Raw genomic sequence first — 15,670 nt, forward strand, 5'->3', positions numbered from 1 at the left:
CACTGCGCTCGCGTCGGGGCGGCGGAGCACACGCGGAATCGGCGGAGCGAGTGCTGAGTCGGTGCCGCCGCCGGCTCCCCCCTCACCCGGGAGACGCTTCGGGGCCGCGGAGCCTTGTGGGGCCGCCACAAAATGGAGGCGAACGGCAGCGGCAGCGGGAGCAGCAGCGACTCGGCTCCCGACTGCTGGGACCAGGCGGACATCGAGCCGGGCAGCGGCGCCGGCCCGGGCTGCGCCCCGCCGGCCGCGGAGGCCGAGGCGCAGCAGGAGCTGCTCGGGGCGGCCTTCAGCCGGCAGCTGAACGTCAACGCCAAGCCCTTCGTGCCCAACGTCCACGCCGCCGAGTTCGTGCCGTCCTTCCTGCGGAGCGGCCCGGCGCCCGGCCTGCCGCCGCCCTCGCCCCCGCCCGGCCTCCCGCCGCCGCCGCCGCTCGGTAACCGCGGGGCCGGCGCCGCGGAGGGCGAGGGAGGCGCGGAGGGATGGGGGCCATGTTGGGAGCGAGCGGGGCCGGGAAAGGGCCGCGCGGGGCGGGCGGGGAGCCGGGCCGGGCCGGGGGCGGCGCGGGGCAGGGTCCGGCCGCGGGAGGGGCACGGCCGGGCCGCCCGCGCCCGGAGGCGCTGCGGAGGGGCGGCGGGAGCCGCTCCGGCCCCGGGGCCGCCCCGAGGCCGCGGGGCTCTGCGGGCCGGGCTCTGCCGGGCTCTGCCCGGGGGCAGCAGGAGCCGGGCTGCTCCGGCTCCCTGCGGGTCCCGGCTGCGCTTCCCCGGGACCTTCGCTCGCCAAGGGTCACCCGTGGTGGGGAAAAACCACATAGCTCTGCTCTTCCTACGATATATAAAATCAATATAGCATATGTAGTGTACGTAACATGTAACACTCTAGGAGTTGTCGAAGATTTTGGAGGTAATAAATTTAGTGTTGCTGGGGAGAAAAGCACTGCTTCAGCCGCCAGTGCCTCAGATGTATCTTAAATGTCTTTTTGAAGATTATATCAAGTATTTTTTTTCCTGACATAATGCTGATAAAGGATTAGTAGGGAAGGGAGTTTTGTCCAGCTGGCCTCAGCTAATGGAATAACCTGAAATTTACCCTGCTTTTAATTTCAAAGGATCTTTGTGTGCGCAACCAATGTTTATACTAGATTTACTTTGCATATGGGAAATTAAAGGAGACCTACTTTTTCATTTTCAGCTCCAAACTGAAGGTTCTTCAAACATCAGACATGCTGCTTAACTTTGTGGTAGTGTTTTAATGTCACTCCTGCTCTAAGCTAAGGAGTTTGAGATCTTCCTAATTTTTCCTATAATTTTCTGTATCCCTATTGGTATAATATGAAACAAACTCGTGTTTCAGGTATTTATTGAATAATTTAATTTCACTAAAGACACTACTTGTTACATTATGTTGGCCTGATTTCCTGTTGGTTGTGGCTTATTATTTATTGTGTTTTGCCTTAATATATTAATTGGTCTTGATCTCCCTAGAATCTAAAGTTAATAGTTGGTAACAACTAAAATCTGTAACTTTTATATATGACACTTTAATATTTTGGTAACAGAATATTAACCCGTTCCTTATGTTAGATTATATGTTCTCCTAAGCTGTTCAGCACTCCTGATTTTTAGCAGAAGCTGTAGCTCATGTACTGTGCAGGCAGGTAGTGTCTAAGTGCCATAAAATAAACTTCAGAGGAGCCATGGGTAGACTTGAATTCCATTTAGAATAAAGGTATATTTTAAAGTTCACAGATGTAGACGTAGACTGGGTAGCTCGGGGCTGTGGTGAACACGAGGTGCACCTTTGACTAATCTTCAAAATCCATTCTTGTATTTTTTAGATATTGCAATCTGAATCAAAAGTTTGGGGTTTTTAGCTATGTAATCAATACTGAAAGATTTTTAGTGTTTTGAATATTATTAGAATAATTTTGATTTATTTTTTTTTCCCTTGGCTGCTTTTTTAAGGTTTCATCTAAGGATTCTATAGTTAATTTTTTTTGGTAGGAATTCAAACTACATCTCCTCACCTACTCATTATTTCTTCACTCTTTTGCTACTTCTGCAACCTGTGATGAGCTTCTTCTTTCCAGAAGTTAGGGATGGCTTGAAAACTGCCTGATCATCTGGGGTGGTCGGGATAGCTTTGCTTTGAGTACATTTCCTACCTCGTGCTGTCATCTGCCTGGTTTGAATTTACCTTGATTGCTGCATCTTCTTTAAGGTTTAGGATTTTGAGTTTCTCTAAGTAGCTTCAATACCCCTAAGATTAGGCAGACAAAAACCTGCAGTTAAAAAATTCTGTTTCTTTCCTGACTGGAATACTGTACTTGCTAGGTACTCCAGGTCTGCTTGCTTGGTTACAGGAGGTAATTGACACTCTTCTCCTTGCAGATGTTTGTATGAGGTGACAACTACTTTCCTGGCTGGAAGAACTAGGTGGGGCTTGCTCTGGGAATAAGTCAGAACAACATGTGATTAGACAGTGGTGCTGAATAGGTTACTTTTCAGCTACCCAGTTTGCTTTTGTTCCCATAGGGAATTAGGTGCTCTGTGACACTCATTCTTCATGATATAGTTTGTAGTGAGAAGAACCTCAATTAGCCTCGACAAATCTAAACCTTAAGAAATCTAAAAAGTTGGGTGTCACTTGAGGAATTTCAGTGTGCTAAAGTTAAGTTCTAGTAGTGCTTTTCTTCTTGGAACTTTCTCTTGGTGAGGTTTTGCTCGAGTCATAATTCCTTAGTAATTCAAAGGCCATTCTAGATCAGGATAAATGTGCAGTAGCAGCATGGCATATAAAAATTCCCCAGGACTGTTTCTGTTGTGTGGCTGCAGTGTGTGATAGTGTTTCCTTTCATGCACACTAACTTAATGTTTCTAGTAATTTGAATAAAATTCCTGTCATTTATGTTTAGAGCACAGAAGGAGCACTCTCAGAAGCCATTTATGGAATAAGATGTTCACTTTCTAAAACTGGGAAACTCCTGAGACCTGCATTCCTAATAGCTTACTTTAAAACCGGTTTACACATACTTTCTTTTGATTGGAAATTGCATGTTAGGAAGAAAGCTGACTGTTGTTTGCCACCAATATAACTTGTGCTCAAAATTCCAAATAGAATTCTGAAACTATAATTTGATTTTATGGGAAAAGCTTATTATTTACATTTTTGAACCTAAGAAATATACTAAAACCAGTATGTTCTCAATGTTGTGAGAACAAACCAGTTGTAGCTATGAGAACTTGCATTTCTCAAATAGTGTCCAAGTCAAACTCGTTTGTGTAAAGTCTCCCTTTGTTGGATTCTGTTGGGAATGTGAAATGAAGACTTTTTGGTTTTCTGTCAGTGACAGCCATGGCTGCAGCACAGTTATGTGCCAGGTGAACTGGGAGGGTGTCACAGACACATTGTGCTGCTGGGGAGACTCTCTGGCAGTTGCTGGACTAGCAAATTCAACTAAATTCAGACCATGTGTGATAATGAAATGACAGCAGATTGTATTAGGGCCTCTAAATGTTCATAGTCACACCTGTGCCTTGCAACTTCACTCTTTAGCTTCTATGACTTCTTTTTGTACTATGTTTCATTAATTTTGTAGATGTATGTAGCAGAAAATCACATTTCTTTCTTTGTTTCTGTATCAAGGCATGGTTCAGAGAGAATAGTTAACACCAACCTCCTATTAATAAGATTTCTGTTTTTTTTAATTGGGTATGAGAGAATGAAAACATTTTTGAAAATGCAGCATCAATCTACATTTTTGTGGTTCAGTTTTTGTCATAGTTCTTGAATGCTCACAGGATTCTTGGTAAAATTTATCACAGCTTCCTTGTATGGTCTTTATTGTATTTTGTGTTAGTTCTTCTTTTCAGAAATAATTTTTAAGTATTCACTGTTGACTGTGCTTGGAGCAGGAGACTGAAGTAGCTAACTCCTGGGATCCCTTCCAACCTGAATTGTTCACTGATTTGAAGTATGCAGTGGTAGTAGCAAAAGAAAAAGCATCATTAGTATGAAAGTAGTAAGAATAAAAAGTGTGACACACAGCAGCGGGTGTAAGGAAAGAGCATTTGTCCTTTTGATGTCATTAGGGCTACTGTTTAATTTGGTCATTCTCTTGACCACTTCAAATGAATTTGTAAACGTCTTTGTTAATGACTACAGTTTAAACAAGTTGCCCCTACAGTCGTGAGCCAAGCAAACATCTGGCTTAAGATTCAGTGCCCCTGTTTGCTTCACTCCCTAAATATCCTCACTTGCCTGCAGTAGTCACTTTTGAAAATTTGAATTCAAGCAGCTGGACATGCTCGGCCTTCAAGTGCTGTAAATAAATGGATATAACTTTTTTTCTTCCTGCTTTTGCCTGCCCTCATTTTTTGTGACCTTGTAGCAGCTGGGACATCCATATGTCAGTCAGACACAGGAGGTGGAGTTTCAGTATGATCTACTTCAGTTCTGAAACCTGTAGTTTCCAGAGCAGGGTGATGAGTTACCCTACCACTGTGTTCTCCAAAGCCTAGCATCTCATTTTACACTGTGAGACTCTTCAACGTCCCAGTCCTCAAGAGACTTCACTTTGCACATGGACTTGCTGAGAAAGGCTTCTTTAAGAGGAGTAGCCCACAGTTCAAGAAGCTGTTCTGTTAAAGGGTTACATGGTTTTTCATGTCAGCCTTGTGCTGATGATTTCCTCACCAGTGCTGGCAGTGTTACTGTTAATCCTTCAGAACTGCAAACTTGAACGGCTCACATGGCAGCAAATCAGGGTTGTATTGTCAGTGCCAGTATCTGGGATAAATTCTTCTTATCTGAAAATCTTGATTTGAGTTGGCACTTGACTATCTAGAGCAGTCTTCTGTATCAGCTTCTCTAGACAGGTGAGCTGTACAACCACTTGTGAAACAGTGCAGGGAAAGGCTGGATGTCTTGGCACAGGCAGTGATCAGATACAACATACCTGTGTGGTGCACTCAGGGTGCCAGTGTGTTACACAGATGTCCTTTGTCTACATCTAAAGTGTCCCCAGGAAGGTGGCCAGGATTGTGTTGCTCCTGTTAGAATAATTCATCACCTTCATGGCCTTGCATGACTCCAGTAAAAGCCACACAAACCCCTGGGAGTCAGCTGTGCACTGCAAGAACTGTCCTGGGGGCTAAGGCTGCCTGCTGACCAGTGTTTGGCACTCTGCTCTGGGCTACTGCTTGAATGTCTTTGCAAGCATGATGTTATCTTAAAACTTGATTGCTCTATCAAAATGAACATAAAAATAAATTTGGATAATTATTGGATTCTATTTATAATCTGGTTTTACAATTCCACTTAAGGAATTTTGGCATTTTTCTCCTATTTTGTGATGAGAGATATGCAAGGAAAAGAAGCAGCTGATTATATGAAGCTAAGATAGAAAGATGGTTTTACTTTGTGTTTTTTATTATGAATGAATAAAGCAGTCATAATTTAATCCATTAAATTAATGACTATGTTTTGAAGAGATCTATGGGAAAATGACAATGATTCTATTTCATTACAAAAGTTAGTTTAGGATAGGAGATGCAATACTAAAAATATGAGTCATACTAAAGATACTGGGTTATGAGAGATTTTTGTCAGAGTGGAATCCTGAACTGTTGAAATACTGAGCTTGGTTTCTTGCTTATCTGTCTTAAAAATCAAGTTATCAACTGAGCACAAATACTTGGCCTTAAGCAAAAGAGGACTTCAGTATATTCCCTGAAAATCCCCATAAGCTTTCTTAAACTTAGTTGTTAAGAAGCATGTCAAGTTTAGATAAGATAAACTTAAGGTGTGTCCTCACTGGGGAAGGAAGAAGGTGGGTCTTTTACTAAGCTAACACGTAATAAATGCCTATGAATATGAAACAAGTGCTAATTCTTTTGGTGAATTTTACAGAGTCACGTTAAACTATTAAAGCTGCTCTTGCACTGGTGCATTTTAAAAACTGGTGTATCCAGTGGTGAAGCTGGGGCATAGGCTACAAGCAGGGCAGAGAGAAGAACGTAATTTGGGGTTTAACTTTCAAAACAACTGCCTTACAGTGAACTCCTGAAAACCTTTTCTTTTTGTACAATTTTAAGTATTGAATATAAAGCACTTTGTTTAGCTTTATTTGTGCTTGGCATAATTTTTTGTGTGGTTTTGTTATCGAAGAATCTCTTGGGGCTTTTTTATTCTACTTTGCAGGCTGTGTACGTTTGATGTGGACTTTTATTTTTTTAATCTGCTGTAATTCCCTTTATGCTTTCATTTTAAAAAAGGGGGGAGCAAACATCTGTTACGTAATGCATGAAAACTGTTGGAACTGTATGACTGTTGTGTAAATATGTGCTGAACTCAGGTATTGGAATTACACATACAAAAAGGTAATGGGCATCCTAAGGTGGGTGTCATGTGTTTCTTCACTCTTCAGGAATTCCTGTGAAGGAACTTAATGCCTGTATTAGAGAAGCAATAACAAATTCACTATACAGGCATCTAAGTTTTGTAGATAAGATGTTTATTTCAGGTTGAATTTGCTTTTTTTTTTTTTTACTTTTTTTTTTTTTTACTTTTTGTTTTTCCTTCTCTCTGCTGTGTGGTGCAGTTTCATTAACTCTGTAGTTTACCCCAGTTGTCAGGTTCCAGTCCTGTCTGGGTTCTTATCACTCCAGCAGCAGAGCAGGCTGGAGCTGAGTGCTGCTGTGTATTGCACCAAATTTATGCCTCTCATCAATTCTGTGAATGCATTTGCATTGTGGTTCAGGTAACTGCTGCTGAGGAATTACCAGTTACCCACTGGGCAGTTCTTACTTGTGTGGAGACCTTTATCAGCTTTCCCTGCGCATCTGGTAAACCCTGAGGTTTGTGTGAAGATGGAGGTTGTCACTACTGCTTAGCAGTTGAGTTTGGCTTTAATACTGTGTCTTAACCACTGTTCTGATATTGATTCCTACCAGCTGTACCTGTTCTAGATATCAAAAACTTGCTACATTCTAATATAAATTTAATTAAAGATCAATTTTCTGTTGTTTATCTACAAGCATTTGAATATGTTAATGCTGCAAAGTTCCTGGCTTATAGTCTTTAGAATCAATATTTTCAGAGGTTGGATGATAACTTCAAATTTGTTGTACTTGTGCAGCTTTGGTTATTGTACAACAAAAACACAGACAAGTACAAAACTTGCTGTGATATGCAGCAAGCTCATCAGTAGTAGAATGCTGTGTGAATGAAGTAGGCAGAGTGGATTCTTCAGGACATGAGATGTATTTTAAAGAGACCAGTCACTGTGTTTTACAAGTTGTGTGATTTTGGACACTTGGTAGTGTACATACTTTTCCATTGAATTTTACATTTAAGAAATCCCCAAAAAAACTCTGAATTATATAATGTCATTGTCTGATGGCACCAGTAGATAAATGCAGCATCTGTATCCGTTTTTGCGCTTGGCATTGACAACAAAGATATTCCAAAAAATGTCCTAAGGCTCTGATGTTGAGCAGGACTACAGATAAACCACTCAGTCCCTGTAATACCACGGATAAGGTTGCAACAGCAGTTCCTGACTTAGGGCTTGAAGGGGAGATGGAGATGGTTTGGTGTAAAATCCAAGAGTTGCTTGTCTTGCATAAATCCAGTAGTTAGAGGCATTAAAAAACTGGCATCACTTAAGGCATATCCTGACTTTAAAATCAGATTTCCTACAAAGTACGTTTTGAGTCTCTCTCATATGAAAGATTCCTGTCTGGATGATCTTCACAAATGAGAAGAGGTGACAGACCAAAATGCACCAGCCCTGTGGTCTAAGGAAGCAGCAGGATTGCATCCTTCTTTTCAGGTGATGGTCTCAAGGCACATTTCAGGCAATGTGTTCAATTCCACAGAGTATGGTAAATTTGAGCCTTTGTCTGAAATAACCTGACATAACCTGAAATTATTTATCAGAAATGAACAGTTACTATGGAGAGTGGGGGTTTTTGTCACTTAGAGTATGTTAGTTTTGAAATTAAGTTTCTTTATTTATTTGGTTTCTTAACAATATTTTTTTTTAGTGAGTGGTTTATGTTTCTTTCTGCTTTGAAGAAACAGTATATGTTTGATACAATTCAGTGTCCTCTTCCAAAGCATGTCTGCCACTTGTGTACCAAAGTGACCAGAGTTTAATGAATGGCTGTGGTTATAGCTGAATATCTGTACCCCCCTGGTTGTGTGGCACTACTGCTCTTTGGCATCCATGCACAAACTGTCTTACTGACTCTCCTGTGCTAGACCTGTACAAAATTTACAGAGGGAATTTTTATTCTACTTCCTCTCTGTTAATTGTGAAGAAATTTCTTTCCTGTCTGCATACCTGCTGTATTGCAGACCAGAAAGTAAAACCTGAGTTTATATGAATGGTTTTGATTGACAATATATTTCTCAAAAATTAACGAGCTCTCCAGCCACTCGTAGAACGTCTGTTCCAAGGCAAGTGCATTAATATTGCCATTTGATACATTTTTCATTACAGACAAACTTCTGGAGTGAAATCAAAAGCTTGTTGAAATGATCTTGTAATTAAAATATTTATGCATCCCAACCACAGTATGTGTGAAATAGCCAACAATCTGCTGATGTGCTACAAAATGGAGGCTGTAGGTTCATACCTAGATTCTGTGCCACCTGCTTACCACACTCAAAAATGGGCTGCTTGGAGTCTTTTCCAGCTGCCAAATGGGAGCGATAGATCATTTCTTAAAAGGATCTAAGGGTGTTCTATCCTTTCTTATGCTTTAGTGACTGTATGAAATCATTCTCTCCAAGCCCGGTTGGTTTGTTTTGGGGAGTGCAGCTCACGTGTGATCCAAGGCAGGAGTGCAGGGAATGCTTTCAGTCGGGCGTTGCTGTGCCCCCTCCCCGGTTTGCTGCTGGCCCCTGATGTTGTGCAGTGACCCACATTCACCCTGCCTGCAAGCCCTGTCCTCTGGCCCCCTGCCAGCTCTGCCGGCGCTGCTCCACTTTAGAGGAGTCTGCAGCAAATACGCAAACAGTGCGAAAGCAAAGAGGCTTAGAATCAGCTCCTTCTCTGTATGGCTTTGTTCTTTTGAGGGGATTTGTTTCATCTTTAGGTCCCATCATGCGTATAGAGCAAGTGATGCTCTAAGATCTGTGTTTGGAATCCAGTTGAAGGAGAGCTGGAGTACAGCTAAACAGAGGATATGAATTTTGTATGTGGTTGGAAAAAAAGATAACTTGTTTCAAAGCATTATGAAGTTGAACTTATACCAAGAGAAAACTAAATAGGTTAAGGTTTTATGTGTGGTTACAGAAAGCCCCTTGTTCACGTGAAATAGCATCCCAAAACATTGAGTGGTGTAAGTGTTAATTGCAATGTATCACTCCTAGTAGGTTTAATAATTAGTTACACCTCAGCATAAAATGTAGTGGCATGGTTTAGTGCATGAGAGGGTTGAGTAATTTATCCAGAAAACCATACTTGTAGCTTTGATAGATGCACATGACCACTGAGATTGCCCTCCACGGAATGGGACTGTGCTCTGGTGTTTAAGAAGACTGGCAAACATTGGAATGAATTTATCATCTCTTGACCTTAACAACTACACAAGATGTTAAGAATTTGTTTGTAATAGCTTGTTTCTATTTTCTACTCAACATTTAGTGGGAATGAGGCACAAGAGCACTGTAGACATGGCTATAAGACCCTTTTCCTGCAGTTGTGATGCCGCATTGTGTCTTTGGATACAATGAAACTGCTTTAATATTTTTGAACACCAGTTAGACACGAACACTTACCAATAGCCAGCATGCTCAAAAAGGATGGGCAAGTAAAATACAGCATATAGAGAAATGGCTTGCTTTAAGTGTATCTTTCCATTCAGGGGAAAAATGGGTTGTTTTTAGAAGTGGTATATTATTTTCACCATGTTTAGACAGTGTTCTTTAGCAGTATTTGTGCTTAGAGGCTGTGTTTAGTACCATTTGGCAGGGAGGGAAGTGGTCATTCTTTCCATACACATCTTGCAGTAAAGTTGGGAGATGATCTTTTGTGGCAAAGTTTGGAAATTGGTCACATCATTGTACTTTAAAAGATGAACTCTTTTTCTCAGCAGGTGCACCTGCAGAGCCTTCTCCAGAGGAGCAGACAGCCTCTTGTGAAGGTAGCTGTGTTATCCTCATTACACAATTTTTTAAAAAATTATTGCAAATAATCTCTTCTCTATGAACCTTTTTCAATCTTCATTATCCTCATACTACTGTTGTAAGGCAATGTGATTATCTGTATTTATTTACAGTTTCATAGGCAGTTGGGAAGAGCTCATAAAGTAGCTTATGGAAGATCAATCATAAAACTAGCATGAAGCAGAATTTTTGAAATTAACCTGTATATTAAAAAGCTTTGGCAAGTGCCAAAACATCTGAACTATCCTTTTATTAATTTAGTAACTCATTTTTCTTTGTTCTTGATTACTGTCATGATATGTGTCTTTAATGATTCATTCCCCCCCCCCTTTTTTTTCTTCTAGGTTCAAATGCTGCTGTTAACATGGAAATTTCAGAATCTGTTGGTAAGATGAGAATTGTTCCTTTGTACTATGATAGTACTATAATGTGCTGTCACAGTGCTTTTGCTGAATCACTGCAAACATAGGAGAGCCTTTACACTTACACATAGTCCTTGGTGTACTTTGTTGTGTCTTTATCCTTGGGTGAGGAAAGAGGTAATTGAGCACTAGTGTGCATTGAGAGCTGCAGCTGGATTGCTTGGACACTGTAAAATGATGAGTGCTTTATTAAAAAATTATTTCATATTACCAAATAGCCCCATTAGCATGTGTGGAATGGTGATTAGCAAAAAACTTCAAAGTGGTCAGCAATGTGAACAGTCAGAACATGGAAATTGTATCTTTCTCATTGCTTTTATAAGGCTTATGACTGAACTTAAACTATAATCCCTCTCCTTTGCTTTCTAAACATATGGTAGTGTGTGTCTGTGGATTCAGACTGCTGTGCTGGTCTGAGTGGATCTTCAGATCTGCTTTTTCTTCGTAAAATTGTTGCTTTGTTAAAACAGAAGTTTCTGTATCCTAGATTTCTGATGTCAGCACACAAGCTAGCTTGAAAGCTGCTGGTATTAATAATTTCAGGAACAAGCAGCAGTTGTCCCTTTTTCTGTAGGAAATGTTAACAGACCTGGCAGTTAAAGCCTTGTGATTGCACCTTTGGGGCAGGGGCTTTTCCCCAGGGTAATTCTTTTAAATTTCTTCATCTATTTGAATATATCTAATTGGTTCATTTTTAGTGGAAAATGGAGAGACAGAAATGTCCCCAGAAGAGTCATGGGACCACAAAGAAGACCCCAGTGAAGCAGAGCTGGGAGGTGGTCCTGCAGGGGATGCGGGGCCTTCCGAAGAGAGCGCTCAGGAAATGATGGAAGAGGAGGAGGAAATACCAAAACCGAAATCTGTTGTAGCACCTCCAGGTGCTCCTAAAAAAGAGCACGTAAATGTAGTATTCATTGGACACGTAGGTAAGTGTTAAGTGAGGGTGAAGTAGTTGGATCTGTCTGTTGTGTACTATCTAGAACTCAGAGGATTAGGAATTAATGCTGTTCTTTATATTCACCATGTGAAGCATTGGTGAATATAAAGAACAGGAATATTCATTCTGATGAAGCTGCTCTGGAAAAGGAAATATTTAAAGGTCTTTCAAGGGTAGAGGGCCAAGGGTAGAGTGTGTTCTCTTGGAAACAACAGTGCCCGTGTTCATGATTTCTGAAGTACCTGCTCCTGTTGAGTGCTCAAGTGACATATCTGTATTTATGATCTGAAGAACAAAATCAGAAGAAAATGGTGCTTCTTTTCTGCTTATTTTGGGGTTCTTGCTATTGAATTCAAAAAATATTATTCTAAATACTAAAATTTGTAGGTATATTAACATAATTCATGGTTAAAAGAAGCATTTGTAGCAAAATATCTTCATTTAATAGTTTCAACAAGCTTCATAAAAACTTGGGTGGTGTCAGAAGTAGAGAAGAATTATTGAATCACAAGTTATACAGTAAATTCTGTCTTTCAATTTGTATAGTTACCACCTTAAAAGTACTGTAATTTGGGTCCTTGAGTAAATTCAGAATAGAGTCACACAAAGTAAAGGGGCTGTGGGCTGAGGTACATCCCAGTATTGAAGAGCAGCCCACACAAAGTAGGAAGAAAGGATGAAGGAAGCAGGGAAAGGGATTCTGCAAGAGCTTCCCACACTCTTGACCCTGGCTTTAGCTGGATCACTGCTTGGTGAGGGGTTTTTGTTATGGATAATGCTGAATTTGTATATATGAAAACAGCTTATTCAAAATTTGGTGTAATTTAATTGGCAACAAATTATAGTGGGAACAAGGGAAGGTGCAAGATGCTTCCAAAAATTTGGATTATGGTTCCAAAAAGATGACTTAGTTCATAATGGTCTGCTGTTTCTAGAGTTGTACATTGTTGATGACTTGAATTAATTTTTTTTAGATGCTGGCAAGTCAACTATTGGAGGACAAATAATGTAAGGAAACTGAAATTTTAAAATTTCCTGTTCTTGTGAATTAAAAAACATCAATTAAAATGAGTAATATTTTCTTTGTGGCTTTAATTAGCATATGTTAATATGCTATCCCTGTCAATTGAGGTATTTATTGTCTTTGGAATTTCTTAATTCCAGCACATGAATGTTATTGCTATAGGATTTTCACTTAATGGAAGTAACTATGCAAAAGCAAACATTATCAAATTTTAAAAATTAATAATTTTCTTAGAGCGTGGCTGTTTTTCTTTGTATTTTAAAATGAAATTTGAAGCAGCTTTATACCATTGGTTAAACTTTGTCCTTTCTGTGAAGATTTAAAAAAAAAATTAGTGTCTTCATTTCCCAATCATAAAAATCTGTGGGGATTGTATAAGTAATTATTTGGAAATACATTTCTGCTTTGTGTAAAATTGCACTTTTATTTTCCCTCTTCTTAGGTATTTGACAGGAATGGTTGACAAAAGAACACTTGAAAAATATGAAAGAGAAGCTAAAGAAAAAAACAGAGAAACATGGTATGAACTCTGTGAAGATAGTAGCACACTTTGCCCTTTACTGCAATGAAACTGGTTTTAGTCTCATCCCAGCAGCCCTGGCTTCCCCCAGGCACGATGCTGCTCGTGTGCAGGGGGGATTTGTTGTGGGCCTCTTGTTTGGTTTGGCTTTTGTAGATTCTGGGTTGGTTGGGTTTTTTGGGGGCAGTGTGTGTATACAGCACATGTAGCAGCCTGATTTCTGCTTCAAACAACTCCTGCAAAATTGATTTCCCTTTTGAAAGCTTTTTCCTTTTGGCTGGAGGATAAAAGGGGTTCAAAGGGCTCTGGAAAAGGAGCAGTTGAAGACTTCCTTAGGAGTAGAGCATCCTCAGGGGATGGGCACTGACCTGAACTCACTAATGTTGTGTGAGAGGGGAATAGAAAGGGTGACATAGTTCTGTTCAGCAAGCAACATCATCCAAGCAGCATCTCTTCAGACACCCCCCAGCCACTACAGAACAAAAGCCCAGGATGTCTACAGGCTGCTGTTAATGGCAAAAAATATTACTATGTTAAACCAGTCCCATTGAGTTATGAGCATGTTTTTATCATTAGTAAGAGCTTTTTTTTTCTTCTTTATATTCACCAGTTTTCACAAAACCTGAAGGATCTAAGTAACTTTTTTTTTTTGAAATTTCAGTTTACCTGACTGAAAGCTAACTTGTTGGTGGCCAGTGGGAAAAATTATTAGGAGGGGAACAAGAGTCTACATAATGAAAATCTATCAAAGATAGTGTGAATAAAGATGGTGTCTATTTCATAGCCAGCTTCTGCATAATATGTGCAAATAAATGAGAACTGGTAATTATAATCCTCAATAATGACATGTGCAAGTCATAACTGCTTTAGTTAATTATTCTGAGAAGGAAAAATTGTGTATTTGATCCTGAGGTGTTTCTGAGACTGAGGCAAAGTTTAAATTAGATGAGGTTAGATCACAGCTGAAGAACTCAGAAAATTAAAACTGTTTATTGGAGTTTTAGGGAATGAATCCTTGTAGGTGTGTGAAGGAGAGCTGGCAGTGGGCTCTGCAGCTCACTGTAGACACAAATCAGGTAGTTAAGTATTTCCAAGACCAATTTTAGCAATGCTGAGGTGATTAAAATAAGTAAGCAAAAATAAAGTATCTTACGACTAACAAATAATATATATAAATGTAATAAATAAATAATAAATAAATTATATATAAATGTAATAGAAATCAATAGAACAATGGAGTATTTGGGTTGGGATTTTTTTAGGTACCTCTCGTGGGCCTTAGACACAAACCAAGAAGAACGAGACAAAGGTAAAACAGTAGAAGTGGGTCGTGCCTACTTTGAGACGGAGAAGAAACACTTCACTATTTTGGATGCTCCTGGACACAAGAGCTTTGTTCCAAATATGATTGGTGGGGCTTCTCAAGCTGATCTTGCTGTGCTGGTAAGGAGAAATCAGATACTTTTATTTTGCATGTGCTGTGGAATTAAGCTTCTGATTTTTATTTTTTGTTTACTTCTTTATTCTTTTTTGTTACTTACAGCAGGCAGAATTTTCAAATGTTACATTTACTGAGATGAGTGAGTTTGGAGTAATTTAACAGCTTCTTAAAGCTGTCCACTGGTATCATTTGATTTTTTTACATGTCAATGCAGAAACTAATGGGTAATACTGAGAATATACCAGTGCATTTTGGAAGCTTTTTACTAGGTCTGACTACCCAAAGTTTTTTTTAATAAGGCAGTGTTATTGATTGTTCTGTTGAGAGAATTGTAGAACTTTTATTAAAATATGTATCTTTAATTAGGTTATTTCTGCAAGAAAAGGAGAATTCGAAACTGGATTTGAGAAAGGTGGACAAACAAGAGAACATGCCATGTTAGCAAAAACAGCAGGTGTAAAGCATTTAATAGTTCTTATTAATAAAATGGACGATCCAACTGTAAACTGGAGTAATGAAAGGTGAGTTTAATATTAAAAAACTAAATTTCATTGACAGATGCTACAATAGAATAATTCCTAGGTAAAGTAATTTTTGTATCCCATTATTCCTGAAAGAATGGTTGACTGGTGGACTAAAAACAGAGGTTATAAAACTGGCAGGAAAACCAGAAGCTCCATGCCCAGGACAGTGCTTCTCAGTTAAGCTGGAAGTTCTGCACTCCAGCATTCACTGTCAACTGCTTGGATCCATGCAGACATATCTAACAAACCCCCATGCATTTTAGCATAGTTTAATTGTTGACTTGGAAACTTTATACTGAGTCTAAAAAAGGAAGTGATTGTGTTTTCAGTAGTCCAGTTTGCCAGAGTTGTGAGAGAACCTGCTGTGTGTTCTGCCCAGCATTGGAAGTTTTAGTGGAAGCCGTGAGGGGCCTGTGCAACCTTGGAATGTCAGCCTGCTTCACTCAGGGAAAAAGGCACACCCAGTTCTCTGTCTTGGTCCTGCCCCAACCTCTGACATTACTGAATTCAGCCCAAACTGAGATGAGGCAGTGTCACAGAAATAAATAGATTAAACTTCTAGAAACTCTGAAGGAGACAGTGCCAGCCTGGAGCCTGACCTCAGGAGGTGTCTGGGTGATCTGTCCTGC

At 40.1% G+C, this 15,670-nt stretch overlaps 1 protein-coding gene and 1 long non-coding RNA gene across 3 annotated transcripts in view; one reads left to right on the top strand and one right to left on the bottom strand.

The window, feature by feature from the left end:
- The window catches only part of GSPT1 (G1 to S phase transition 1), a 21,558-nt gene continuing 5,888 nt past the window's right edge, over positions 1–15,670 (top strand). Inside the window, exons 1-8 of one of the 2 annotated variants that reach the window (XM_064390834.1) lie at positions 1–433; positions 10,101–10,151; positions 10,518–10,559; positions 11,294–11,521; positions 12,507–12,540; positions 12,999–13,076; positions 14,339–14,519; positions 14,884–15,038. In XM_064390834.1, coding sequence (XP_064246904.1) covers positions 133–433; positions 10,101–10,151; positions 10,518–10,559; positions 11,294–11,521; positions 12,507–12,540; positions 12,999–13,076; positions 14,339–14,519; positions 14,884–15,038 — 1,070 coding nt within the window. In that variant the 5' untranslated portion in view covers positions 1–132. The remainder of the gene's footprint in view (positions 434–10,100; positions 10,152–10,517; positions 10,560–11,293; positions 11,522–12,506; positions 12,541–12,998; positions 13,077–14,338; positions 14,520–14,883; positions 15,039–15,670) is intronic. The other variant, XM_064390835.1, reaches the window with a different exon arrangement.
- LOC135281724 (uncharacterized) overlaps positions 6,570–15,670 on the bottom strand; it is a 26,936-nt gene continuing 17,835 nt past the window's right edge. The window contains exon 3 of the long non-coding RNA XR_010348261.1: positions 6,570–7,921. This is a non-coding gene — a long non-coding RNA (uncharacterized LOC135281724). The remainder of the gene's footprint in view (positions 7,922–15,670) is intronic.

This window comes from Passer domesticus, chromosome 15, assembly GCF_036417665.1.
Source record: "Passer domesticus isolate bPasDom1 chromosome 15, bPasDom1.hap1, whole genome shotgun sequence".
In the NCBI taxonomy this organism is placed as follows: Eukaryota; Metazoa; Chordata; class Aves; order Passeriformes; family Passeridae; genus Passer; species Passer domesticus.